Raw genomic sequence first — 26,420 nt, forward strand, 5'->3', positions numbered from 1 at the left:
TCATTGCTGTGCAATCCGATTTAGCTTACCATTTAAGGTAAACCATGTCTAGCTCCTTTTGTGAGCGTTCTGCCACACATATTTTAAATAATTCTTCATCAGTTAATGAAACATGAGTACATCTTCTACTTTGGATGCATTAGAGTTATTTTTCTGTTATCAGATTACCATTAAGAAGTGTAGAAGTTTTAAGAAAGTTTCCATAATTTATAGGGGATTGAAACTGTTTTTTATTTAAATCTTTTGATAAATTATTGGTTGTATTTTCTTTTGAAACAGATATGGAAACATCATGAACTTGTGAATCAACTTAATGTTATTAGCAGCTTTATTAAAAGCAGTTTCCCACCAGTTATTCCAATTGTTAACTTGATGTCCTATTCCTGTTGTATCAAATTTTAATTTTGGTTTTAATGCCTCTGTGATACCATTTTCATGTTTACCCAAACCTTTACCTAGATTAATACAGATGTAAATACATTGTAATATTTGTAATTTATACCGATATAAATAGGTATCGTAATACTTGAAACCATACCTTCTGACCAGCCATATTTCAAAAGCTGAGACTTTGCAAAATCATTCATGACTAGTTTATTAATTACTACGATTCTACTTGTATTACTTAATATGTCAAATATATCAGTTCAATGATTTAATAACAGAATACAAGATATACTTTGTACATATATGGTTTTTCAACAATGTAAGAAATAAAATGAAGAACACCTATACATCTGTTTTCTGTAGGTTATATCAGGTCGTCACTGCTGGCAGTCACTGGTTGTATTGTGTTGTATTGTATACCGTGGTATACCGCAGTTGACCGCAGTTCACCAGAGTCCATAACTGCGACGCGCAGGTTGGAAGATGGTGGGGGAACGCAGCGAGCTCTCTGCTAATCGCTTTCCACTTCGTTTGGGAGTATCGCCAATCAGGGCGAAGATGCGTACTAGAGATGCGTGAAGAACGAAAACTGGTCTTTTCGCAGTTATGGACTTATGGACTCTGGCAACTTTGGTCTCTGGTGCGGTATAGGTGTTTAAATCTTCATAATGCTCGTATGGTGGCGTTACGATAGAACTTACACCTTAGTGCACATCTTCTCGCAAGAAAATTTTGTCCAATTCTATCTTTTAATAATTTTTTACAGATAGCTCTAAATACATTTAATTCAAATACATTGAACAAACAGTTTATGAATAATATGAGAATATTTTTGTATCTATTTCACTAACATATTTTCTAAATACATTTTTCTGCATAGAATATCATTCAATAGTAACTCATGATTATACTACTAATGTCTTTACATTCTCAAATGTATGCAAAGAGTAAAATCCAGAATCATTTCTTGCTGTAACTTCATTGAGTTATATAACAACTTAGTAATTAAAAAGATTTCATTTAATAATAGAAGAAAAGTATTGGTTCCCATTTGAAGGTATACATACATTTTTGATAAAAAAAAATGTACTAGCTGTTACAAAAAAGATGTTCATGGCTTTAGATAGTTCAGCAACTTGTCGATGATTTGACGTTCACTAGCCAACTGTATATAAAGAATGTCTTTGTAATATGCATCTTATTCTAACATTAACTTATACATTTTTTATGGTAATTTTGTACGCCCCACCATCGTATGACGAAACTTATTTGATGCAAGTTACTGATATTGTTTGGTAGCAAAGAAATGATCACTCTCAAACATTGTGCTTGATACAAAACCACATTTTAGTGTAACATCAACGATATTACGAAAGTGTACAGCAATATTAAAAACGCAAAGAGGTTTGTACACTTTATCTTTTCCTGAATATGAGATTTACAGTCACTTTTGTCAATGTATGACATTAAATTTTTAATACTATATATAAACAAATTTTCGCAATAAACATCCTATATCTTAAATATGTTTTAACATTCAGTTTCTTTAAAAATAAGTGAAACTGATACCATTGTACTTGATTACTATTTTATAACTTTTTGGTGTTTAGATATTAATTTTATTCTGTGTTATCAGATATTATAATTAGAATAGTTGAAAATTAACATGATCCATTGTATTACTACAGGTGAATATTGATAATATAAAAGAAAAATGGCATTTCGTGAATTAGTTGAGGGTGATTGTGGAGGACCTAGTTCTTTGATTCGTCTTACATCACATTTTGTAAGTGATCATGGCTTCAAAGAAGAAGGAATACATCATCCTTTTGAGCCTGTGGAATCTTTCCAAGCTTCAGATTCAGATCAGTTAGTTAAACAATTTTTAGAAGAACATCCTTCATGTCCACAAACATTTAGAATGATAATTTATTACAAGAAATGCGTGGAAATTGAATCAAAACATTCATCCACCTATAGCAGCACCAGGAGTAGCTCAAGAATTAACTACTTTAGAATACAGCTTGGGCAAATCAATATCTTGAATCAGGACGTCATTTCAATGTAATTATTCTTACTTTATTATTGTACATATATGTATTTACAACACGGTGTTATAAAGTTTCTGTTATTTTCATTGTTGTAGGAACATCATGCTGATGATATTTGGAACCCTGAATCAGAACAAAATTCAAATACTTTAGTTCAACAAAAACATGAGTTAGGATTAGGACCTAAGTGGGCTGAGGAATATATAGAACACAGTATAGATGCCATACAAAGTGATATAAATATAGAGAATGCAACACAACCAATAGAAAATAATGATAATCCTGACTTTGCATACTCAAAATTTATGAAATTTATGAAACAAGAAGGAGACATTTCAGTTGAAAATGATCAAGAATCACTGCCAGACTTTCAAGGTTCAAGCGAAGAATGGACAGAACAATTTGAAAAAAGTAATGAAAAATCTGATGATAAAGTTTCTGATAATAATACTGAAGAAGATGAGGTCTCAAATAAGGTTGAAAAAGAACAAGTTGTTGCTGATAACTGGATAGATGAATTTCAAAAAGAAAGCACTTCTTCAGGTCAGTGTTTGTTTTAATGGTGTTACCTCTGTAATTGACTGTTTCTAATAAGGTTTACATCAAAATATATTATTGGTGCTATTTGAGGCTTTCGGGTGTAAGTAAGCCGTGCCTGGCAGGAAGATATTCCGTCGACGTACTGATCATAATGATCATATATCAGATGATGTTGGGAACATTTTTCTGCTAGACACGGCTTACATCCGAAAGCCTTAAACAGCATCAACTAAGTACAAATCCTCGTCAAAATATATGTCTAAATAATCATTTTTTTTATTTTAGAAGTAGACAATTATGAATCCACATTTTCAAAAATTCAAACTGAAATGGAGAAAATATCACCTTCTGAAAAAGTATCATCTAAACACCCATGGCTTTCAGAGTATGATACTTTTTATGACCCATTCAAAGATTATGAATTTCATGAAGAAAATCCAATGAAAAAATCTACCAAATGCATTAGAAGAGGGCAAAAAAAGATTAGAAGCTGGAGATTTACCAAGCGCGATACTTTGTTTTGAGGCAGCAGTGCAGCAGGATGAAAATAATCCAGAAGCTTGGCTGCTTCTTGGTAAAACCCAAGCTGAAAATGAACAGGATCCACTAGCTATTTTATGCTTTAAAAACGCTGTTTAGACCTAGATCCTGCAAATGGTACTGCCCTTATGCGCTAGCGGTTTCCGTACACAAATGAATTCCTATCAAAATCAAGCATGTATAATCCTTAAAGAATGGTTATTAGAAATGAAAAATATAAACATCTTTCTGTGAAAAAAGACAAACACTGAACGGCATGCGAAATTCAGTGTATCATCTATTCTATTTGAGTGAGTAACTAACAGATTGAGTAATTTACAATACATAACAAAATTATCCTCAGTAATATTGTATTTGATTTTTTTCAGAGATGTGCATGAAGAAGTTAAAAATCTTTATATTCAAGCTGCACGTATAAATCCATTGAATGCAATAGATGCGGACGTGCAGTGTGGGCTAGGAGTACTTTTCAATTTGTCTAATGAGTATGATAAAGCTTGTGACTGTTTCCAAGCAGCATTGCAAGTGCGCCCTGATGTATGTATAAAATAAATATTTTTCCGTTATATCTATTTAGGCCTTAATATATTACTAAAAATAATATTTCTGGAAGGATTCCAGATTGTGGAATAGATTAGGTGCCACTTTAGCAAATGGCCAGAAATCAGAAGAAGCTATAAATGCATACCATCATGCCTTAAAATTATCACCTGGTTTTATTAGAGCTCGTTATAATCTTGGAATTTCTTGTATTAAGCTTGGTGCATATAAGTAAGTAAAACATTTCTATGTAATAAAGTATTTATACACTTTAGAATTATCTATTTCTTTATGTAGAGAAGCTGGTGAACATCTTTTAATAGCCTTAAATCAGCAAGCTGCTGGCCGCGGGGTACAAGGTGAAAATTACTCACCGAAAGCGATGTCGAATATTATTTGGTCGACGTTAAGGCTTGTCATTTCGTTAATGCATAAATATAATTTAAATGAAGCTATAGAAAATAGGTACGTCTGAACGTGTACTTTTGATGAATCACAAAACTCTTTCTACACGAATATTTTATTTTTCAGAAACTTATCAAGGTTGGAACGAAGAATTTGAAATTGCATAACTCTAAACTTATTAAATTCATTTGATAAACAGCAAAAATAACCTTGTTTAAATATTTAAAATACCACAAAAAAAAAAAAAATAGTTAAAATATTTTTTAATAAATATAAAAATGATATATCACAAACGAAAAACTAGGATTAGCTTTTCATGTAACACTGTAATTTGGCTTTATTACAAAAGGGTTTACAATTTAAAAAATAGTAAAAGTATCAAATAAAGATATTGTATACTTTTAGGACTTCATTCAGTAGCTAGATCCAATAGGTATAGAGCTTTTTATATTTCATCTTATATAAATTAAAAATGGGTGTATAAATTGTATCCTATATAATAAAATTGTTATGGCATTGTAAAAGTCACATCAAATACTTTATTCCCTGATAAGGCTAATTAAATTTAGGAACATTATACGTAAAATAAAACAGGGAAAATCATGTAGATATCTAATTAGGTGATTTCTATTTTTCTTTAAAATAAATACGTATGTATGTATATATATAGAACCACCATAGTAAAAGTACGATTGTACGATAAAAAAAGAACATCGTCACATGAGTTACAGATATATTTTATCATAATTTATAAATATCATAGATCACTTCTAACATAATTATATTATTAGATTTATAACAAAGAGAAATTAGTCCTAAAGGCACATTAAAGTTACATATTCTGTAACATTTAGAAAGTGATGAAAATACTACATCGTAAGATCAACGAATATAATAAAAAGTAACTATCTTAGTAATATGTGTTTTTCTAAACACATGCCATCCTGCCCTTAATGATTAAAATATAAACAATCTTCAGCAGATTTTTAGAAATATTCAACCAACAGTCAAAAATATGTAATTATCGTTACAGAATTTCTTGGTTCAGAGTAGAAAGCAATCTATTATGTTAAATACCTGTATGTATAACACTGCAAAATTTGAATATCTATCTGTATATGCTCGATTCTGTATAAATTTTTATTAACTATGATTCAACTATTTCATCGGTTAAGGGTAAGATAACATACGTCTAGACATAATACAATATATATCTATATAGAACATTTCAACAATCAGTTATAGGTGAATTAATTTTATCTATAGTATTTGTCTTAAATTTTTGACATTTTTTGATATAATTTATGTGCTTTAATTAATTGGATCTAAATAAAATAGCCAAGATGTATCGCGGTAATTGTGAATTTGACAGTAATTATTTATAAATTTGATCACGAAAGTAAAATTGATAAAAAAGTTATCCAGGAATTGAAGTATATGCTCTGCGAGAAGAAATGGCTCTATTTTATAGAATTGGGTTCAGTAGTTATATTCAATGTCAAGTAACTTTAAGCGGATTAATTAAGACTTCGCGAAAATCGTATCACATGTAGAATTATTGTTCTCAACAAATTCGACTAAATATTACTTGTTTCAATTCTATTTCTCCTACATAATTTATATGCAACAAAACTTTCTGTTGCACTTGAGTCATACGGTTTCCTTTCCCAACTGAAGTATGTAAATTGGACCTATGTCATCGTCAAACGACGATATATAATTAATTCGCTGAAATTGCTATTCACAATTTTAAAGTTGATAACAGTTGCTGTCCAGTTTCCATTATCAAAGATTTAACATGTTCCGCGTGCATAATTTGATTACACATTTCACTGCATTTCTGAAATGCTATTACGTCATCTTTCGGCAAAACACGATGAAGACTTTTTAAAGATAATGTATGCGGCAGATAATTTAGGATTGCTGAAACGTTAAAAGATAACATAATTTACCATATTTAACTATGTTTCCCATTTTTCTTTTTTATTTAGAATAAAAAAAACTCCTATTATTTACCTTTCATTATTTGTGTATACAAACAATGCAACTCTTGCCGCGTGACCGATGCAGAAATTTTATTCTGCGTTAACTCGATTAAATATTTCCATTCGGTGTCTTTGGTATACATATCCTAAAATAGATAAATAATCTGATAAAATTGAATCTTATAAATACATATATTAAAAGATAGCATAAACTAAATACAGTTAAGTATATGAGATATAAGACCTTTGCATATTGTACAACTGCTTGAGGACATTTCTCCATTAGAAGAGCTGTTACTTCTTCCGTATTTTTGATACACAATGTTTTCAAAGATAAGCTACCATCAATTTCTTGTGTTTCGAGGAACTGCTTGACTTCGTATAAGCATTCATTTGGTATAAAATCGCAGGATAATATAGACTGCAACTTAAACAATTCCGTGGGTACAGTTTTCTCAGTGTCAGTCTTATCGATATTAATGAAATCCTTTAGATCACACATGTTCAACACCTTTTGATAATCAGTCGCATACGGTGGCATTCCGTTCAGATAATGAGGTCTGAATTTTGCGAACATGAAATTATCATAGCTTTCCTGTACGTTATTATCTTTACTTTCTAATTTGTACACTTTGGTTTGAGTTAATTTGCCTAAGTACGATCTTACTAATAACTTAAACGCTTCTATCAAAGCAAAATCCGTGCGTATTTGATTTTTACTTATGACAGACGAGTCGGTGATCAACTTTGTACTGAAATAATTATGAAGATATCTCTCGAGGAAAACTTGTAAGGTCATGGCCGCATTGTGTCCATCTCTTCCAACCCTTGACGGTAAATATTCTAAAAACACCTGTATAATTTGATGAAGAGATAAAATTCCATCATCTTCTATTATCTGTATTAAAATTTCAGCGAAAGTTGAATTCTTCTGGCGCATCAACATCCCCGCAAAGTCGGAGAACGTTGGAATCATCGGGCTTCTCTTCTTCATCGCAGTCATATCAAATAATAAGTCCCAATGTTCTACGACTATTCTTTTAATACATAGCGCCGAAACTGGTTCGAGTATTTTTTCTGCCTGTTCTTGTTTCTCAGCTTGTATATGCAACAATGCCAAAGCTAACTTGATTAACTCGTCTGTTTCGTACAACAGTAAAATATGTATCAGCTTCTCTGTAGTATATTCCCGTAATACAGGACTACTGAAGATCAATTTAAGCAGGTCTAGTTTCTTCAATTTACAAATGATTTCTACAATATTATATCCTTGGAACAAAGCATCAGCTTCTGAGCCACTTTTCATCGTTAGAAGGACATCCGTTAGAAATGTAACAAGACCCGGTGCATCTTGACTCGACTTTCTAGATAACACTTCTGTAGGTTTTAGTCCCGACATTTTGTAATAAGGTATGCAAAGATCCCAATCTGACTCGTACTCGGAACGAATATAATAATCTCCAAGTAGGGCACACGATTGATTATATAAATTCCTCAATTTCAGTCCATTTTTATTAACGCTATCATCGAATTCGTTAATGTCTGAGCAATTATATGCAGCATCTTTTGCTAAACGTATTAAAGCATGAGCCTCGCCTAATAAATGTCTGTAGGTGCTTGGACTGGAAGATTTGTGACTTCTTGCTACATTTAAAATATCGTAATATAAGTTTTCCAGCTTAGGTAAAATTAGAGAGTATAAAGTCCAAGAATTGTCAGCTCTGGCTAAGAGAATCAAGTAGTTTTTGCTATGTAGTAATTGTTGTATCCCTAGGAATGGTCGTAAACCGATCAAACAAACAGGCTCAGAGACACTAGGGCATGTTATTTTTATATTATCGATGTTATTCAATGTTCTTGCGATATGATGGGATATACGTAATGTGTAAGACTCGAGACCAGCTTCGGTTAATGCATGTAAAGCAGTGTGTTCCAGTGCAATATGATTAACAGGTGCAGTAAATGGATATGTAGTTAAACAAGTTGCATCTGTAGGATTTGAACTAGTTGCAGAGAAATGATAAAGATATCCTTCTTGAAGTGTACATAATAAACAACTTACACCCTGCAAATGCGTGTACTTGTCTGATCTGAGAATCGATTTTTTTACGCAAGAATTATTGCACTCTTTTTTCATGTACAATGGTTTTAGCAAAGAACAACTGAACAGTTCACAATTTCCATCAAATTTAGAGTTATTATTAGCTGCCATTATTTTAAGAGACAACAAGTTCTTTATCATATAATTTTCTGACCATCCTAAATCAGGAGAATTCGTTTTGATTATGATCTTTATATCTGATGGATTTAATATAAAAGGGCTTAAAGTATGTCCAGGTCCTGCTCTTTCCAGACTTATAGATGGTAAATTGACAGTCAGTGGTTGTGAACTCCCATCTATAATTTCTTGATCAATTAATCTTTGCAACTCATCTTTTTCATTGTACATTAAACGATCCAAATCTATGATACTTTCGTTATTATTAGATTTTATTTTTTTCAGGTCTCCTGTTTCCAATTTGCTCCATATATTTGCTTTAGAATTCTTATGCCTCTTACTTTTGGATTTTGTAGTTGCTCCCAATGAATCATTGTTTTCTGATACAGTACAGTAAAGATCTTGGACAGATATTTTACCTTTTGAATTTGTTGCTTGCAGTATTGTACTGTCATCTTGATTTCCCATATTATTGCTATTTTCCACGAGCGAGGAATCGGTAGATATAGAAGTTTTATCAATGGATGAAGAATTTGTAGAAGTTAAAGAACTCAATTGATCAATGTCTTCGTACATTGAATTGGTCAATCGAAAAACGCATAAATTTGATTTATCCGTAACTGATATAAAATCTTCAACAATTTCCATATGAGTAGGGGAAAATGAGAATCCTAAAGACCATGGTCTGGCTTCAAAATCTATAAATTTCATCTTTGATACTTGCTGTGTTTCAATTTTGAATTCATGTAGAATGGCACTATTTCCTGAGGCTACTAGAAGATTACCAGTACTCTGACAGCAGGCAATTAATGTGGGCTGTACACTCAATGGCAGTTCTATCTATCTCTAAACTATTTAATGGATCTATTCAACACTTGGAGTAACACGTCCTGCTATTCTAGCACGCCTAGGTTGGACTTTGACTCTTTTACTACAGCCCAATTAACATAATTTCACAAAGTTATTTAGTTGCCTTTCCAATATGATTATTAATGCTGGCATCTCTGATCACTTTTGATTCTAATGTTACACATAATCTCCTTTGTACATGTACCATTTGATTTAATCGTATCACTGTTGGAAAGAAACAGTATGCAGCTTAATATCAGACACCATCAATTCCACACTTCGACGCAATGGTTGAAAAGTGCTAAAGAAGCATTTCTACGTCCAGATGCATTTGCGATGCAACTTGCAGTTGGCTCCTCAATTTGAGTAATGTTTTGTCCCAAAAAGTTATGAACTGTGATTACACGTACAATATTGAATTTGATACTACAACAGCTTCTCAAACATATCTATCTTATATTTAGAAGGAAATTACTATGTATGTTTCTATAATCAAAATGAAACACAAAATTTTTTATACATAGTTAAATTAAATAATATTTAGAAGTATATATATATATTATATATATAAGGGTTGGTTCGTGACGGTTAGCTTCCATTTTATATAGGTATAATTATAATCATATCAGCTATTTGTGAAGGAATATGAAACGATACATTCGTTGTTTTTCTTTGGAACCTTTCATTACAGCGGGTATATATATACCCACAGTTCACCAGAGTCCATAACTGCGACGCGCAGGTTGGAAGATGGTGGGGGAACGCAGGCGAGCTCTCCTGCTTAATCGCTTATTCACTTCGTTTGAGAGTATCCGCCAAATTCAGGACGAAGATGCGTAGTGGAGATGCGTGAAGAACGAAAATTGGTCTTTTCGCAGTTATGGACTCTGCTGAACTGCGGCATAGGTTCGACCATAACAGAACCACGAACTTAATGTCATTTGAGTTAAACTTTAGAAAAATCCATTGTAAATCGCTTGGAAATTTGTATTAACAAACTCAGCAGTGTATATATAGCCATTCTTAATTCACTTTGTACACATTTAATAGTGCTGTTGTACAGCGAATAATATAGAAAATGACAAATTACGATAAACTATAGGATAACTACATTAGTTTATACTTATCAGAAAAGACACTAAGATATTTCATACATGATTTTATGCGATCTAGACACACTATTGCTATACAAAGTCTAAAAATCCAAATAATATCGTTCGTTTGACAGATAGATATACTTGTGTGCGCATGTACGCTTACGATTAGCATATGTATATGTATACATATATACATGCAACTTAGGCGCTTCGGATTTATTGTTATACATTTACTGTTTTGAAAAGTATAACAGTGTTTTCTGAATTATTATTTTATTGAAAAAATGTACAGTACAATTATATAATGAATGCATAGGAGAATCTGTCATACTTAATTTTCTAATTTCATCTGTAGTATACAATAGATATAATTCTACAAGATATTGTATATAGTCAAGTCTTTATTATAATTGTGTGAAAGCATACATGTATATCACTATACTAATATTGATCTTAATTATACAAAAATTTTATTTTTAAATGTTAACTTCTAGAAAAATAATACTTGTTCCTTATTATTTTAAAATCTTATACATGTGAAGGTTTAAAAAATAATGGTAAATGCTATTTAAATATATTAAACTTGATATAATTTGGTTTATTTAGAAGGTGTTACTTATTAGTTACAATAAAGTTGTAACCAAAATGACAAAAATACACATATATACTTAATTTGCAGAGATAACTGTCTCAATATGATTCTTTAGAGTTTCTAATTGTCTCATGGTTTCTGGATCTAATTGAGGAATATGTGACATACGTAAACCATCATTAGGTAATAAAGATATAACATTACCATTAGCCAAAGGTACATTAATATTGGCTGTATTTTCCCGAACAATTGAAGAAACTAATAACGGACTACCTTGCATACTAAGAACCATTTCTCCTTGTCGTGGACGTCTTAATACGTTCATTGGTGTATTAGGTTTAATTTTTGGCGTTATAAGACCAAATTCATGATTTCCAGGTTTTAGAGTCGCAGGTGTTATAAATTTATTAGGTTTTATTGATTCTTTATTCCTTTCTTGTTTACTTATCTTTTTTACAGTCTTACACTCTTGGCTAGCTTGACTAAGCTTAGCCCTACTGTTTCTTGAACTGCTATGTGTTTTACTAGCAGGGGTAGGTTCTGTAATTTTTGGAGCTCTTGACAAGCGTGTTGTGGCGACACCTTCGGTTACGTATCCATCGTCGGACGCAGTAATTCTATTTTTCTTTCCTTTTACTTTCGTTGGAACTGATGGTAATGAATAGTCATCGACTGACGACGAAACTTCGTTGCAATTTTCTTTTTCTTCATTATCAACTTCACAGTTGAGCATTTCACCGAGAGTCATCTCCCGTATTTCCGACGGAAGTCGGGAAAAAGTAACATCAATAAAATTTATATAACTTTTTATTGACATTTTTCCTTCTCCTTCCTGTTTTAAAATTCGTAAATGTGCCTGACGCTCAAAATCTCTCATTAATAAATTACTTTCTTTTGTAAGATTCCGTTCCCGTTTCTGTTCTGGTTTCCGAACATTTTTCGTCCGTGGCATTTTCAATGGATACCTTCTTCCTCGTATCGCACGAATTATTTATCGTCTAAATGAATTCTGTAGATTTGGTTATTTACAAAATCTTTACTTATATCAATTCAGTGTTTTGGTGGATTCCAGTTACCGCCGTTAAATGTTTATAATTTAATGCCACTGATCACACAAATGACAGAACTGTAAGTTCTTGAAGTAACCGCTCTAGCGTCGTTTATCTGTATTACATTTCGAGTGTTCAGAAATACATATATTGAAAAAATGTGTTTAGTTTAAATTGAAAGTGGCGGTAACTTTTTGAAAATAAGTATGCGCAATTAAGAATGTACATACATACATACATACATATAACAACATTATTATTTGATAAGTGACTATCTATATGGCGATAGTTACATGAAAACGAAAAATTTTGATAATAATATTAAGAACTGACATGTGACTTTTAAATTTGCTTGAGAATTTTATTAAACAATATTCAATAAATTAAAATGGATACCATTCCTAACAAGGATGTACTTTCTGATTACAGACGAAACGAACAACAAGAAATGTTGATAGCTGTTCCATTGGACTTGTCATTTAAAAAAGCAACCACAATGAATGGTATGTTAGACGGTACGAGATTATTATAAAATTGCATGTATTACTACAATTATGTGTACAATTAATTTTCATATTATTACAAGAGAATTGGCAGGTAAACGGCCACAAGCGGTACGGACGGGTAAAGTACCATTACGAACATCTGCAGATCGTTTTATAACATGTTCATTATGGTTAAGCAATAATTTATTAATTTCAATGGAGGGATTCGAAAACCTTGTGCGCAAACTTCTCGACGAACCTGCACACCTTAGCTGGCTTGATCTTTCCTATAATGAAATAAGCAGTATCGGTGACGATATCGTGCATTTCCCGAATTTGAAAATATTCTATTTACACGGAAACAATATTTCGGATATCAATGATGTTGTGAAACTGAAAGGTTTACACAATCTTAAATCTTTAACATTGCATGGAAATCCTATTCAACATCTTCTGGATTATAGGGGATATATCGTTCATATTCTTCCACAATTGACAACGATAGACTTTTCGCCAGTACTTTCAGACGAAAGGAAAAAAGCTGCACCTGTTGGTTTTCGTAAAATGATACACAGTAGTACATGAATATAAAACTTTATTTTCAAGTTGTATTTGTATTAAATACACGCCTTCTTAAGTATCGTTATTTGTAATATTTTTCTTTCGGTAATGTACCGCTTTTCTTGAGGTACTTTCGACTTAATGTTTTTAGAAATAATTTGTTTTAAATCTACTGTTATCATTTTTAAATTATTATAACTCAAGATATGTATCATACAGTAGAAATGAATTGTCCTGTTCAAGTTGCATATTAATTAACAGAGGTAAAAAAGGCCCCATATTATATTATATAAAATGGATCCAACTGCTAACGTGATTGCAGTGCCACTCGTAATGCTTTAAACAATATTTTATACATTGAACAGCTCAATGCCGTCTGTGTTTGCTGCGATGTTTACTTGATTTTTCTACATCTCTATCCCGAGATCGACTACGCGATCTATAACGACTACGGGAGGATTTATGGCTGCCAGATCGCCTTCGTTGAGCCTTCTTCGGTTTCCGAGAACGTCCATGACTATGACTGCGAGATCTGCTTCTACTATGTTTCTTTCTCTTGGAATGTTTTGTTCCTTCACCCCTAGATGGTGAAGTACTTGGGGACTTTGAGCGCCTGCATAAACATAAAGGTTCTGCATATTAAATATATCAAATGATAAATGATAGATTAATGAAATAAAATTTTCTACGGTGTCTCAGCGATACTCTACCTAGGAGACTTTGTACGTTCGGGTGCCGCGTGTGTACCGCTACGGCTAATAAATCCGCCCCACGCATTATGATGTTTAGGCAGTGGTGGACTTGGTGTGTGACTATCAACATCTCCCCCTCTTGCTTTCGTTCTAGCTTCTTCGTATTGGCGGCGAAGTTCTTCTACGCGTTTCTCTAACTGTTCTGGTTTAACACGAGGTCGAAAATATAGTCGTAATATACGACGACAAACATCTCTAATTGACGCTTCGTTAACTTTAAAAAGGGAAAACCAAGCAGGTGAAGTAGGCAAAGGTAGTTGAAGTTGTCTTGCTCCCAAATATACGCATGCACAGGCGACTGTTTCAGGCTGATGTCTTAAGAATACATCAGATCTTAAGGAATCATTCATATAATTCCAACATTGTTGCATTAGAGCATGATTTTTCTCATATCCTAATACTTGTAAATACATAACAATAATTTTGTGGGGATGTTTTACATGAACACAAAAGCCTAATTCCTTCAATACTCTTCTCTCGATTTAATCACTTGATTCTTTAAAGCTACATAATTTTGATCAAGGATCACTGGTGTATCGGTCTGAAATAAATAATTGATAAATAAATATAAATCTTCTATATGTAACAATACAATAGATAATAACATTAAACCATAAAGTTATATTACTTTTGACTGGAGAACTTGTTTTATATGATTAAATACATTAATAACATCCCTGATACGTCTAGGTGCCTCTTCAATTTTACTAGCTAAACAAACACAACCCATTGCGTTGTTTCCATATTATGTCTAACTAAGATTTAGGTAATAAAATCGTTGAAATATTACTTGTCCTGTAGCCATTGCAACCTATTTAAAGTAATAAAAGAAATAAAGATTACTTGGGTTAGAGGTTATAGAGGTTATAGCGTTTACAAACATTTTGTTTCCTTTCCATTGAGATCACAAACCTGCGGTAGTTTCAGCAAAATGCACTAGCTGTTTGTATACGTTCGCATCCTAATATCCTTAGATCAGTTTTCGGTTTCAGCATCCAAACCGTCTAAATGAGACGGCGTCGAATTAAGCTTTTCTTCGGGTAAAAGACAATTTTGCAAAGTTAATACGATCTTTCCGTAAGGTTTCGTATTTCTATAGTTGTATTTTTTGCTGGAGCTGTAGAATTTCTTTCGTATTACTCATTTTATCTTGCAACGCTTAAACAAACTTAAAAACTTTTACCTCATTTAAACACTTATCACACCAAAAGGTTAACCTTTCTTTTCTGGATACCATACCTCCGAAAATATATAACCTTAATAGTTACATATACGGGCCTTATTAGACTAGAGAAACATAATTCTCGAAAAATTCCCCTCCTTCGAGTGGCGCTACGGTCTGCTTTAAAAACCGGATGTTTCACCGTCTTTTATTTTTATTAATATCATTATGGTATTAAAAGAATAAATATTTATTTAGTTACAAACTGTTTTTCTTCTTATATGATTATTAATGTATTAAGTTTTTACGAAAAATAATATATACACTATTATGAAAATGGTTCATGCATTCGTCTGATCAGCCATTACTTCCGGGAGGAGACAATACTCAGTGTTTGCGGAACGCCGTAGCGCGAAGTTGCTTCTCCGAAAGTTTCAAATATTTTGTGAAAACGTGTTTTAAAAGTAGTGCAACAGTGGTGACATATAATTCAAGATAGGAAGATACGTTTGCTTAACATTCAAGGTATTGTAATTTTTTTACATCTTATGTCCCGGAAACAAACTTTTTTCATCCATACTGAATTCGAGTAAATCGTGACGCACGTTCAAGCTTCGAAACTTACAAAAAAATTCTTTTTTTCTAAGATCACTCTATTATTTTCTGTTACAGAGACATCAATCATCCTGCTACTGCTGACGCAACTCAAATCCACAGCAATTGGTAAGTGGTATCTTTACACTTATTACGAATCATGCAAAATTCAATTCGCAACGGCGCGGCGTGTCGTTGCAATACGCAGCAATTACAGAAAATAAATGGCTGCCTCATTTCAAACGTTCGAATGTGCGCGAAATATTTCCGATATGGAATAAATATAAAGAATATAACCAATTTCATGTTTAAGTATATAATGATATTTCTTTCGTTATTACATGTCAGGTTGGTTGTTGTTGTTGAAAATTAACATTCGTACAGCTATCTTCGAAAAATTTGGTTTACAATTAATTTTACACGAACTTGGATCGATTCGAATTGAAATGATTTGAGCTTAAAAAGTAATAGGATTTTGCGTACATCCCGCAAAAAAACGACGCACTAGTATAATTATAAATATATACAGATAAAGAAATCAATACAGTTGTATATAATACAGTCGCATAACGTAACAATTATAATACAACGTATACATAGTAGGTAACTAATAGTGAAACGTAACGCAAAGTGAAATAAAAATACCTACCATTATATACCATGTATGTATATATATATATATATATATATATCGCTCATACGTAATACGATTAATTGTATTTCTAATTTTCTTCTCTCTCTGAGCTTTTCGGTCCCTATGTTTTCGTTACGTACACGTATCATACTCTGTACCTGTAGAGCGAATAGGGAAAGCAAATTCGTATCGTTTAAAATAAATTTTCGTTGTGCTTCATTATACTATTTAGTATAAATAATTTGTCAATAAATCACGGTATCAGATTCGAATACGATGCGAAGGTACTTTTTCGTATTTCTAACGTGGACCGAGGTAGGAACGATTATCTTTTTCTTTCACGCCAATGGAAATCATGAACCAATGGTTCCCGTAACAATCTTGTAAAAATCGAGCGACTACTCGTAGAATCGTTGATAATTATCGAGTAAGCAACAACGTACGGATAAAATTTCATGAAATCTGCGTTGTTTCTTAAAAAATTTGAAAAATAATGTCACCAGCGTGTCCGTGCTGTGTTTTATTTTTCCCCTGTATCGTACGACCGCGCGTACGAGCGCCTTCTATCTTTCGATTAGACAAATCTTTTCAGGTAGTTACACAAATCGGTCATACATTCACGCTAAAAGTCATTCGATAACGTTACAGTTAGTATCTGGCAGTGATGTAGCTATCTTATTTATAATTTACGATGGTAAATTATTCGACGACGTCCGTCCGCGGTTTTGACGAGGCTTCGTTATTCAAACGAGTCGGTTCGTTGCACGCTAGTGGCCCTTTCGATCTTCTCGATTTCAAGCTATCCAACTTGTTAGTGTCCGATTTGATAGACGCGTTTTAAACTTTTTAAAAAATTCCCAGATGTTCGGCGGCTAACGGATTGTAGCCCACTCGTTGGAACGGGAACGCAGCCAACAATCGTTTTGAAACATTTCCGAGGTCAATTGTTTCGCGTCTATATTATGTTTGAAGGAAGCCTTCTTCTCGTTCTCGTCTCGTTCTCGTTCTCGTTCTCGTTCTCGTTTCTCGTTCTCGTTCTCGTTTTCGTTTTCGTTCTCGTTCTCGTTCGTCGAGGTCTTCGACGACGACGACGACGTTGTTGTCGGCTTTCGTCGAGTGTTCCAAAGTCTTTGCCGCTTCTGACGCGGCAGATGGAGAAGGAAATGCTTGTTCCACCGTGGCACAGCTCTTGCTGGAAGGGCTTTCGATGGTTACCGAGCTAGAATCCGGGCTAGCTGGTGATTTGCTGCTCGACACCTCAGCAGCCATGTTTTTCGTTGGACTGGGTGCGGGCAGATCGTTGTCGATGCCGTTCGAGGCTGTGCTCGTATTGTCCTTACGATTATTTGAGTTTTCGCTGTTGGTCGTGTTCGCGTTGTTGTCTGCAGCGGTGGAGATGGAGAGGCCGTGGAGGATACCCTAGGGCTGCTGCTTCGCGATTAGGTGTCTGTCGCGACGAATTATCCGGTTCCTTTCTAACATCGTTACTCGTCTCCGAGTTGGAATCGTGGCTTTCATCGGTAGACGTTTTGTGTCTCGAGGATCGCGGTGCTGTTGTTGGAACTTTGCGGCGAAAATCGATTGTCGCTTTCCGTAACGGTGAGTACTTGGTTTGGACGGACAATAATTGTTGCGCGGACTCGGTGGAATCGAGGGGTTCGTTGTGTGAAACGTGGGTGTTTTATTCGCATCGCTGGTGACTGGCCTATTAGACAACTGGTAGACGAGGATTTCTCGTTTGTCTGTGGTTGTTGTTGTTGCTGTTGCTGTTTGGTAATAGGAACAGCAAGAGGTGCTATAGATGATCTGGCAGGTTTAACTGGCGCGCATTGAGCAGCTAGATGACTTTTGCTGGTTACGTTGCTATTTACGCTTCGATTATCGGTGTTGGAAGAATCTGCTGGTCGAGGTAGCCTCAGTCTCGCGTCATTTGAAACTGTTGGAGATTCGGTGCTTGGCTCAGAGCGTAAAGACTCTGCAGACTGGGGAAAACAGAGGAGAGATTGGTGTTGATCTGCTGCTACTTAGAGGACTAGAAGTCCAGGTGCGTAGACCGGTGTACGGGATGGCGTAGGTAGAGGACAATCGCTTACTCGATGCGCCGCTGGAGTTTAAAGAACCAGGCGGTGCTCGATAGTACCTGTGACCACCCATTAACGTCACAACCTGCCCTTGATCCGAAATACTTGGCATGCTGTCTCTGACGTTGATTTTGCCTTCAGTTTCGTTACTGGTTGAGGTATTCTCAACGGATTGCATATCCACTTTCTTTCCTCCGCTAAGATCCAATATATCCCTCGAATCTTGCTCTCTTTTTCGTTTCGAAGGAGTTGCTTGTCGTTGCTGACCTCCTTCGCGTTCCGATTTAGTCTGTCTCGGTTTTGGCGGGGCAGGCATTCTGATTTTGTCCAGCTTTCAAACGCTTTCAGTACACGTGGATCCACGGACCTGTCGTTCAAAGTAATGCTAGGACTGACTTTCCCAGTGTGTTCTTGCGGTATCTTTCGAGTCGTTCGCTTCAGGGAAACTACCTCCGCTGTTACCTGGAGACTTGGGTGCTGTGAGAGTGATACTCAGACTGGCGGGAATATTGAGCCCGCAGCCGTCCAGTATGTTTCTCGTGTCATTCGAGAGTACAGGGCTAGAGGAAGATTTCGAACTTTGAGACACGGGGTGTTCGACTAGGACCAGCTTCTCCAATCATGTTCGCCGCTCTTTTCGCAGGTATAACGTGTTGTCGTTGGCAAGTTTCCGATGCGATTTTGGAGTAGTCTGTACAGAAGGTGATGGAGGAGCAGTAGTAGTCTGTTTTCTTCGCGCTTTGAGTTTGAACCTGATGCTGTCTCTTTCGTTTAACGTCGCAGATAGGCAATCCAGGCGGGCATTTCCTCTTTACCGCTCCTGCTGGAACTATGGGAGGGTCGTTGGAGAACGTGTAACGTCCCACTTTTGTAGAACTGTTATTCGCGTTGATGCTTTTCGTATAACTCAATACACACGTATCCACGTCACTGCACTGTTTATTCGCGTTCACTCGCGTATTGCCGAGTCCGCTTATCGTTGCTACACGTTTGCTCGCACTCGTCGAATTTACACTGTTGTTTTCGCTATTGTTTTTGCTCTTCGCATTGTCCGTGCTACCCGATGACTCGGTTGCAACTTTATCCTGCTCCTTTTTCGGTGTAGCGTTCCCTTTATTGTAAGGCTCGTTAATTTCGTTAACAACGTTCACTTTATTCGACTCGAAGCTAGACTCCAGTGTTGTATCCGATCCCGGTTCTCTGGCAGTCAACTGGAAACTCTGAAGGAATCTTTTCTTCTCCTGTTGCTCTGCCGGCTTTTTCTGTATGGTCTTCAACACGTTGTTAGTCGTGGTTTTCTCGGGAGTTGATCTTTCCACAAAAGTAACTCTGCGTCTTTGCTTCTCTTGTTTCTCTGCTTGTTGTTTATCCTTGTCTCTCTGTAACTGTTGAATGACCAACGAACCAGACGGATCCTTCTCCACCTGACCACAATGTAGCAACACGTTGCTAATAACTTTCGGCTTGTTCGGACTGGTATTATTTGGTGTACATTGTTTCAACGTTATTTTCACTCCGTTCGAGTTTTGCCCATTTCCTATGCTAACGACACTAAACTCTGGACTGGAGTTGCTTGTAGCGTTCTGCTCCTTCGAGTTCCAGCTACCAGGCGGACTTCTCAGGACCTCGTACCGACCATCCGGGTTCTTCAATATCTTGATCGGTGTTTTCACCTGTTTGTTCGTCTCGTTCGATACGGTTGACGCGACTGTGTTGGTCGTCGTGGTCGTAGACAATGTCTTCGAGGCTGCTATCGAAACCGTGGTCGATGTGACGGTCGTCGAGGTCACTGCGTTACTCAACGGTTGTTCCTTCTTCGGTTCAGCCTCCTTGGCGACTTTCACGCGCGGCTGTTCGCTCAGTGATCGAGCTTTTTCACTGGAAATATCGTCTCGATTGTTTCCGAGTCTAGCCTCGACGTTAGTATCCATAGTTTCCATGTTAGCATTGTCCCTTGTGACGATGGTAGCGTCAACGGGAGGTAAACTCGCGCCCAAACCAGGCGTGGAAGGTCTGTCGTGTGGAGGTGCCTCTAATCTCTGCTCCTCCAACGCTACTCGATAAAAGAATCGCATTGGTGCATTCTGAAATAACAATTATTCGAACATCAGAAGATTGAAAAAACAAATTTAAGACGTTTGGCGATTAAATCATACCCTTTTCCATGCGTAAATATACGCGACATCCATAAGAGTCCAGTGTTCCGGCAGTGGAGCACGTCGATGACAAATCTCGATGGCGTATCTTGTCATATCGACACTGTATTTCAAGGCTAAGAATTTCTTCAGATGCGCGATAGTCACTAGTGCCGGACATTGAAGATACCGCCTGCTACTCGTATTCGTCCCATGATTACTGTTGTTATTATTATTATTATTATTATTATTATTATTATTATTATTATTATTGTTATTGCTATTGCTGTTTTGGTTGTTGGAGTTGTTAGTATCGTCGCTGGTGCTGAGTAGAATGGTCAGAGGATCGGCTCCAGGTGGTAGATACTCTAAACTTAAACTAACAGCATCTTCTGGAGCAAAGATTAACCTTCCGCTTACGTCTTCTCCTCGCTGTTCGGGAGTCGCTAAATCCGCTGCACGGAAAGTTCACTCGTCAAATAAATGCGTTCTTGTCGCAATAAAATTTTCAGGTTTAGTATAGTTACCGTGCTCCGGATGCTTTTTATAAAACTCTCTTCTTTTCCGCATCTCCTTGTGGTATAATCCTGGGACCATTTGTACACGATATCTTGTAACGCTTTGTCAGCCCTGAAAACAAAGATCGTTTAACAAAATTCTATCGAGTATCGTTATTAATGTATCGTGAATTAGGTAAATATCTGGTCAGCCCGGAAGTGGCAAAAAAAAAGAAAAAATTGCCGGTCCTTCCTTGAGATTTTGACCCACTAAAAATAATTCTTACCGTTTGGCCTGTACAAAAGTGACAGAAAGTCTAAATGCTTTAGCTCCTTTCTCAAGATTTTCAATCTTATAGATACGGGTTGACTAATAACGAAGGTTCGAATCGAGTAGGTAAAACTTACTTGATATTTGGCTTCGCTTTGTTGAGAACATGTTTGCAAGAAGGGCAGTGGGCTTCCGTGTTGAGATGCTTTAAAATACAACTTCTGCAAACTGAAGGGAAAAATTAGAACAACATATGATTAGAAATTCTGTGGAGCGTAATTCAGGAGCAACGATTCAATTTACTTACACGAGTGCAAACACTCGACAACGGTGGTCGCGTCTATGAGGTAGCCTCTGCACAACGGACAAATAAGATAGGGATTTACCTCGCGGAGGTAAGTCCTTTTACCCATTCCCGACATTTTTCTTATTGTTGTACCGAACTACTGCCCGTGACGGTGTCTGTAATCATGAAACATGTTCCTATGTAATCCGACAGAAAACCGCAACTCGAAAGGAAAAAAAAATACAACGATCTCCATGCACACAAACGAGAATATTCGCACGCAAAATAATTCTATCGTTAATTGAACGAACGTGCCCTCCAAAAGATTGAATTTTCGGTGCTTCAGCTCGTCTGCCAACCAATGGAAAACGGTTAAATCTTTTATTCTTACCGAACCTTCGTTACAAATAAGGACCATATCTTCGCTCCTTTTCATCGTTATCAAAGTAGGTGCCGATCAACTTCTAACGTACGGGATCTCTACTTGTCCCGTAACAACTCAGTGAACTTCTATACAATCTATTCTATACAATGTAAACTCATCGCAATCTAATTAAATTCTTTCGATCTTCCGATCTTCCGCGATGTTACGCCACGATGTGATAATTACACGAGACAAACCGAGACGTGGCTCGCACAGTCGTTACGGTACGTAAACGTATTCGTATTCGATCCGCGTCGCGATACATATAGAAAAGTTTGAAAAAGGTGAATCCCACACTTGACGCGTTAAATGTTACATATTTGGCGATCGTTTCCTTTTCTTTAACGAGCGACCGTCTCGTTTGTAATTCGCAAGTTTCGCAGACGAATCGCACGACATAGGAGACGGTTAAGTCCGTGTCACGATGCGTTTAGCCCACTTTCCCGAAGGTTTCTCAGGTAGCTAGAATCCCGTTGCCTCGTTCTTTGCCCCTCCACCGGGTTCCAGCCACCCGGCTAGGTATACGGGTGCGTTTTATCCTCGCTCTCTCCCCGCTCAGGAATTGTCCTTTCCGTTTTTCCATTGCTGCTCGGCTGCTGGTTCGGTTAAACCGCCAAACACATCGGCGCAACAGCAGCCCTCGTTGCTTGTGTAGACGGGAATGAAACGCGTGTACAGTGTACATACACCACGTACTCGTCGAATACGAATACTCTCTACCTAGCTGTTCTCTCGTATTGATCGAATATCGCGGTATTTCGTAGCGGAGCCGACACGATAAGTCGTCACGATGCTATCGTTATCGTTGCCAAGAAATTCTTGATCGTCTTTTTCATCGCTTCCTAAATAGAGACCGCGTGTACTCGCGTTACCTACATATACGCGTCGATGAAACGGAGGAGTGGCTAAGAATTACGTTCAATTCCTAACGTCGTCGCTCGTCATTGCGTTCTCGCGATGTGAAACCGAGGTATTAGAATAACAATCGTCAATCCTTCGAGCTTAATTTTTCAGTTTATTTATTAGCAAAGATTCTCGACTAGAATATCTTGCTGCGTCTTGTTCGACCGTTTGCTCGGGCACTTTGCTTTCGTGCTACGATTGTCTACGAGTGCAGCACGTGTCGCGAATGCAGGGACGCGCCTAAGTAAAGGCCTGTTCGCAACAATCGAACTGGTCGTCTGTGAACCGGAAAAGCATCAAGCTTTTTCCAGCCATCGTAACGATGACGATGCATCTAGAACAAAGATCGTATCCTCGACGGGTATTATCTTTGACTAGACTGTTGGAAGTTGGCGGAATCGTTCGGCCACCGAATCGGTACGCGTTAGGTATACACACCACGGGTTCTGCGATGCCTAGCACTTCGTCTATTTATAACGAGCCAGTCCGTAAGAAGCGAATTTCTCAAACGTCGTTGCAAGTGGCGATAGCGAGCAGAGAAACAGATTCGATTCAGCTTTCAGAGTTTTTTAGGGGGCCTCAATTAAAATATCTACATTGTCCCTTCGTCTTTCTCTTTGCACGAAGTTTCATATAATAGACGGTGGCGTCGAGAATGGCTTTACTGGAAGGAGGAAAACGAGCAGTCTCATTAAGGGATCGTTATTTCAACGGAAACACGCATGGAACGTGTTTTCTTTCGCGAAACTTTAGCCGCCTTATCGCGCATTATGTGAGTTACAGATTAGACCCCCAGCTGCTCTCTGATCCCTCTGCCGTCGTTTTTATACGCGCGTACCCTGAGAAAAGAGAGTAGGGAGACGACGACCCTACCGGGCGGAAGAGCGTGATTCGAAGTAACCTAGCGACCGTCGAAAGAGATCGCGAAAGAAAAGGCATTCGATCGGACGGGGGCCAGTCTTTGCGGCTGTTTGCCACGGGAAAAAGAATGTTCTTTCTCGTCTGGAGACATTCGACGACTCGCTACTCATTTTTCAGCGGCGCGGTGAGAAATCGGACGCGATTAACCAGGGGATCGCATATTTCTCGATCGATTCCTCTAATTCGTCAGCATCGACTTGTAATTAATCGGCTGAAAACTCCAACGAGCAAAGGTCTTCGAACCTGATTTCATCCATTACCAGCAACTTCCCGCCCATTGTTTCGCCGCTTTCGCGAGCCAGCTGATTAATCGGCAGACAGACACGCGTTTCCTCGTGTCGCCGATCAAAGTTTTTCGATGGAAAACCGTTACTCCGATTTCGGACAATAGGTAGATCTGAAATAGGCAGGTCCTCGAGTCGGCCAGGTTCGCAGAAACGATCTCACGATCCCTCCTATCCGGAGTTCGAAGGCACGGTCTGTGCCGATGTTTGTCCCATCGTGTGGCGCGTATCGTGAACTCGTACACGATCTCGTCGAGGACGAAAGACGAGGCAGCGCGGATATGAGAAAACGCATAAATACACGAGTACCCGTACGAGTAACAAGACGCGTGCGAGTCGAAGAAAGAGGGAAAAGCCGCGAGAGAGGATAGAGAGTAAGTAGAGGGGTAAACGAGTAATAACGAGAAAGACGGGAGTGCGAGACGGACAGAGAGAAGAGAGGGATAAAAAGATGGAGGAAACCGCCCTCTCTATCTCTTTCTTCTCTTCTCCTGTCTTTCTCTCTCTCTCGCGCGCGCGCGCTCTCTCTCACCCCTCCCTCTCTCTCTCTCTCTCTCTGTCTCTTTCTCTCTTTCTCGCTGTTGTTTCTCAGCATTCAACATTCAACATTCAACCGGCGAGTAGGTCTACGTGCACACAAACGTAGATACATTAGCTGGTAGAGTGTGTAGGTGCGTGTACTTACGTGCGAGCATGAGAGCCGTACGTGCGGCCAACACGCATACGAGAATATCGGAGTAGCCTAACGCTATCCTCTATGGTAGCGAAGCATACTGGTCCCGTAGGTACACAAAGCGAGGTCGTATCGTTCGTGGTCGAACGACACCGTAGAGAAAAACGGAGTCGTGATAACACAGAGAAGAGATGGTTGGTCCCTTTGGCGAAGCCGACGTGGTGGCGCGGGGTGTCCAGGCAACGGCGGCGACGTCGCGTGCCCGATGTGTACGCGATTTCGCGACGTACGACCAGATTCCCTGGCATTCGAGTTTAAGCTCCACCGACGTGGGATTTTACTTTCACCTTACCGCCGACCGAGCGCCCACAGCCTCTTTATAGAAAGAATGCCAGAGGCTGGACAGATTCACGAAGGGGACAAATAAAAAAGGAAAGGAAAGGAAACGAAACGAAGCCGAGGAGACGACGAACGAATACACACGGGCGGTCAGGAGAGTGCGACGGAGCTGTAAAAAGGCGCCGTGGAATACGGCGCGGCGTTTTCTCGAACTAAACCGCGGAAATGAACGACATCGGACGTGCAACGAACGCGGCAACGTATACGCTTCGAACCGAATGGCACAGCGTCTCACGCCAAACTAAACCGAAACCCCTTGGTGGGATATGCCCTTTCCCCTCCTGCCCCTCCCTTCTACTGCCCTGCATCCCTTTGCCGCGCACCCCTTTCCGGCACCCAAGCTTTACCCCCTCCACGCTCTTTCTCTCCTGTCCTCCAGGCTTTACACGCTCCTCGCTACGCCTGCCGTTTCGTTTTACTCCTCTCTGCACCCCGTTCCCTTCTCTCTCCTCGCTTTGTCTCTTTCCCTCGTTCCGGCACTCTCTTCTGTCCCTTCGAGCATCGTGTCTCTACTCGGCTGTTCGCCTGACTAGCCTGCCTAGCCTGCCTGGCCTGCCAGCTTTGCTTACTCCGACTTGCTTGCCTTGCCTTGTCTTGCCTTGCCTTGCCTTGCCTGCTTGTCTGCCTGCCTGCCTGCCTGCCTGCCTGCCTGCCTGCCAGCCTGCCTTGCCTTGCCTGTCGAGTCGTTTTTCTCTCCACTCCTCTATGCGCGCTTCTGGCCACCCCTCCTCTCTCCGCCGAGTGGTACGTAACGACACTAGCACGCTACGCCGAGCTCACCGACGAGTACGATTACTCCCCCTTCACCCCAACGACCATCGCCAGTGTTACCAGCCTGGTTACTAGCTCCCCTCTATTTCGCGCCACGATACCTCACCCTTTTTTCACCACCCCTCTCTTTATGCTCTATCTTTCTTCTTCCTCCTCTTCTTCGTTCCCTGCACCTATTTCGCCTATACGTGGATGCAGGAACGACCCCCTGGCTCGATACCCCCGATCCTTGTCCTCCTTCTTCTTCGTCTTCTTCCTCCTCTGCGGATCGTTCTCCTGCCTCGTAGCCACCAATTACACTGCGCCACGGCAAAGGAAATCGGTACTTGAGACC

The 26,420-nt window shown here is 38.0% G+C and overlaps 7 protein-coding genes across 7 annotated transcripts; 2 read left to right on the forward strand and 5 right to left on the reverse strand.

The window, feature by feature from the left end:
- Window positions 1–9: 9 nt before the first annotated feature.
- Window positions 10–858, reverse strand: LOC114877036 (G patch domain-containing protein 4). The gene is made up of 2 exons (XM_029189123.2): window positions 539–858; window positions 10–455 (listed from the first exon to the last, which is right to left on the reverse strand). Exons 1-2 carry the CDS (start codon window positions 585–587, stop codon window positions 235–237), a joined length of 270 nt encoding a protein of 89 aa, XP_029044956.2. The 5' UTR covers window positions 588–858; the 3' UTR covers window positions 10–234.
- Window positions 859–1,017: 159 nt separating this feature from the next.
- On the forward strand, window positions 1,018–4,662 carry LOC114877051 (peroxisomal targeting signal 1 receptor). Its single transcript, XM_029189147.2, is given in 16 exon segments — window positions 1,018–1,791; window positions 2,076–2,306; window positions 2,309–2,334; window positions 2,337–2,405; window positions 2,407–2,451; window positions 2,534–2,981; window positions 3,264–3,421; window positions 3,423–3,602; window positions 3,605–3,676; window positions 3,678–3,720; window positions 3,723–3,756; window positions 3,758–3,808; window positions 3,887–4,055; window positions 4,132–4,289; window positions 4,356–4,523; window positions 4,590–4,662. Coding segments are annotated over 15 exon segments (1,857 nt in total). The 5' UTR covers window positions 1,018–1,791; window positions 2,076–2,101; the 3' UTR covers window positions 4,621–4,662.
- A 517-nt stretch (window positions 4,663–5,179) lies between these two features.
- LOC114877046 lies at window positions 5,180–9,576 on the reverse strand. Its single transcript, XM_046288611.1, has 3 exons — window positions 6,693–9,576; window positions 6,480–6,594; window positions 5,180–6,386 (listed from the first exon to the last, which is right to left on the reverse strand). The coding sequence occupies exons 1-3, from the start codon at window positions 9,375–9,377 to the stop codon at window positions 6,205–6,207; spliced, it is 2,982 nt and encodes a 993-aa protein (XP_046144567.1). The 5' UTR covers window positions 9,378–9,576; the 3' UTR covers window positions 5,180–6,204.
- A 1,603-nt stretch (window positions 9,577–11,179) lies between these two features.
- On the reverse strand, window positions 11,180–12,323 carry LOC114877047. The gene has a single exon (XM_029189139.2). It carries the CDS (start codon window positions 12,154–12,156, stop codon window positions 11,281–11,283), a length of 876 nt encoding a protein of 291 aa, XP_029044972.1. The 5' UTR covers window positions 12,157–12,323; the 3' UTR covers window positions 11,180–11,280.
- A 318-nt stretch (window positions 12,324–12,641) lies between these two features.
- LOC114877035 (leucine-rich repeat-containing protein 51-like) lies at window positions 12,642–13,323 on the forward strand. The gene is made up of 2 exons (XM_029189122.2): window positions 12,642–12,756; window positions 12,842–13,323. Exons 1-2 carry the CDS (start codon window positions 12,642–12,644, stop codon window positions 13,321–13,323), a joined length of 597 nt encoding a protein of 198 aa, XP_029044955.1.
- LOC114877033 (cyclin-L1) lies at window positions 13,317–15,791 on the reverse strand. Its single transcript, XM_029189120.2, is given in 10 exon segments — window positions 13,317–13,912; window positions 14,010–14,532; window positions 14,535–14,592; window positions 14,680–14,783; window positions 14,786–14,811; window positions 14,813–14,862; window positions 14,964–14,984; window positions 14,987–15,031; window positions 15,033–15,190; window positions 15,779–15,791. Coding segments are annotated over 10 exon segments (1,245 nt in total). The 3' UTR covers window positions 13,317–13,665.
- A 1,201-nt stretch (window positions 15,792–16,992) lies between these two features.
- LOC114877038 (dual specificity protein kinase splA-like) lies at window positions 16,993–25,538 on the reverse strand. The gene is given in 22 exon segments (XM_029189125.2): window positions 16,993–17,829; window positions 17,832–17,870; window positions 17,873–18,106; window positions 18,109–18,153; window positions 18,156–18,371; window positions 18,374–18,454; window positions 18,457–18,480; window positions 18,483–18,552; window positions 18,554–18,637; window positions 18,640–18,696; window positions 18,698–18,856; window positions 18,859–18,928; window positions 18,930–19,114; window positions 19,116–19,184; window positions 19,187–19,252; window positions 19,254–20,606; window positions 20,679–21,112; window positions 21,185–21,253; window positions 21,256–21,287; window positions 21,563–21,653; window positions 21,733–21,887; window positions 24,929–25,538. Coding segments are annotated over 21 exon segments (3,921 nt in total). The 5' UTR covers window positions 21,848–21,887; window positions 24,929–25,538; the 3' UTR covers window positions 16,993–17,401.
- Between the last annotated feature and the right edge of the window lie 882 nt (window positions 25,539–26,420).

This window comes from Osmia bicornis, chromosome 14, assembly GCF_907164935.1.
Source record: "Osmia bicornis bicornis chromosome 14, iOsmBic2.1, whole genome shotgun sequence".
Classification (NCBI taxonomy): Eukaryota; Metazoa; Arthropoda; class Insecta; order Hymenoptera; family Megachilidae; genus Osmia; species Osmia bicornis.

Bases quoted from the DNA above. Each gene is read 5' to 3' on its own strand.
- LOC114877046 (XM_046288611.1), bottom strand. From the start codon at position 9,377: ATGAAATTTATAGATTTTGAAGCCAGACCATGGTCTTTAGGATTCTCA. The intron at 6,595-6,692 runs GTCTTATATCTC...TATCTATTTTAG, and splicing joins CAGTTGTACAATATGCAAAG to GATATGTATACCAAAGACAC. The intron at 6,387-6,479 runs GTAAATAATAGG...TTAACGTTTCAG, and splicing joins GTATACACAAATAATGAAAG to CAATCCTAAATTATCTGCCG.
- LOC114877036 (XM_029189123.2), bottom strand. From the start codon at position 587: ATGAATGATTTTGCAAAGTCTCAGCTTTTGAAATATGGCTGGTCAGAA. The intron at 456-538 runs GTATGGTTTCAA...GTATTAATCTAG, and splicing joins GAAATATGGCTGGTCAGAAG to GTAAAGGTTTGGGTAAACAT.
- LOC114877047 (XM_029189139.2), bottom strand. From the start codon at position 12,156: ATGCCACGGACGAAAAATGTTCGGAAACCAGAACAGAAACGGGAACGG.
- LOC114877035 (XM_029189122.2), top strand. From the start codon at position 12,642: ATGGATACCATTCCTAACAAGGATGTACTTTCTGATTACAGACGAAAC. The intron at 12,757-12,841 runs GTATGTTAGACG...TTATTACAAGAG, and splicing joins AAAAGCAACCACAATGAATG to AATTGGCAGGTAAACGGCCA.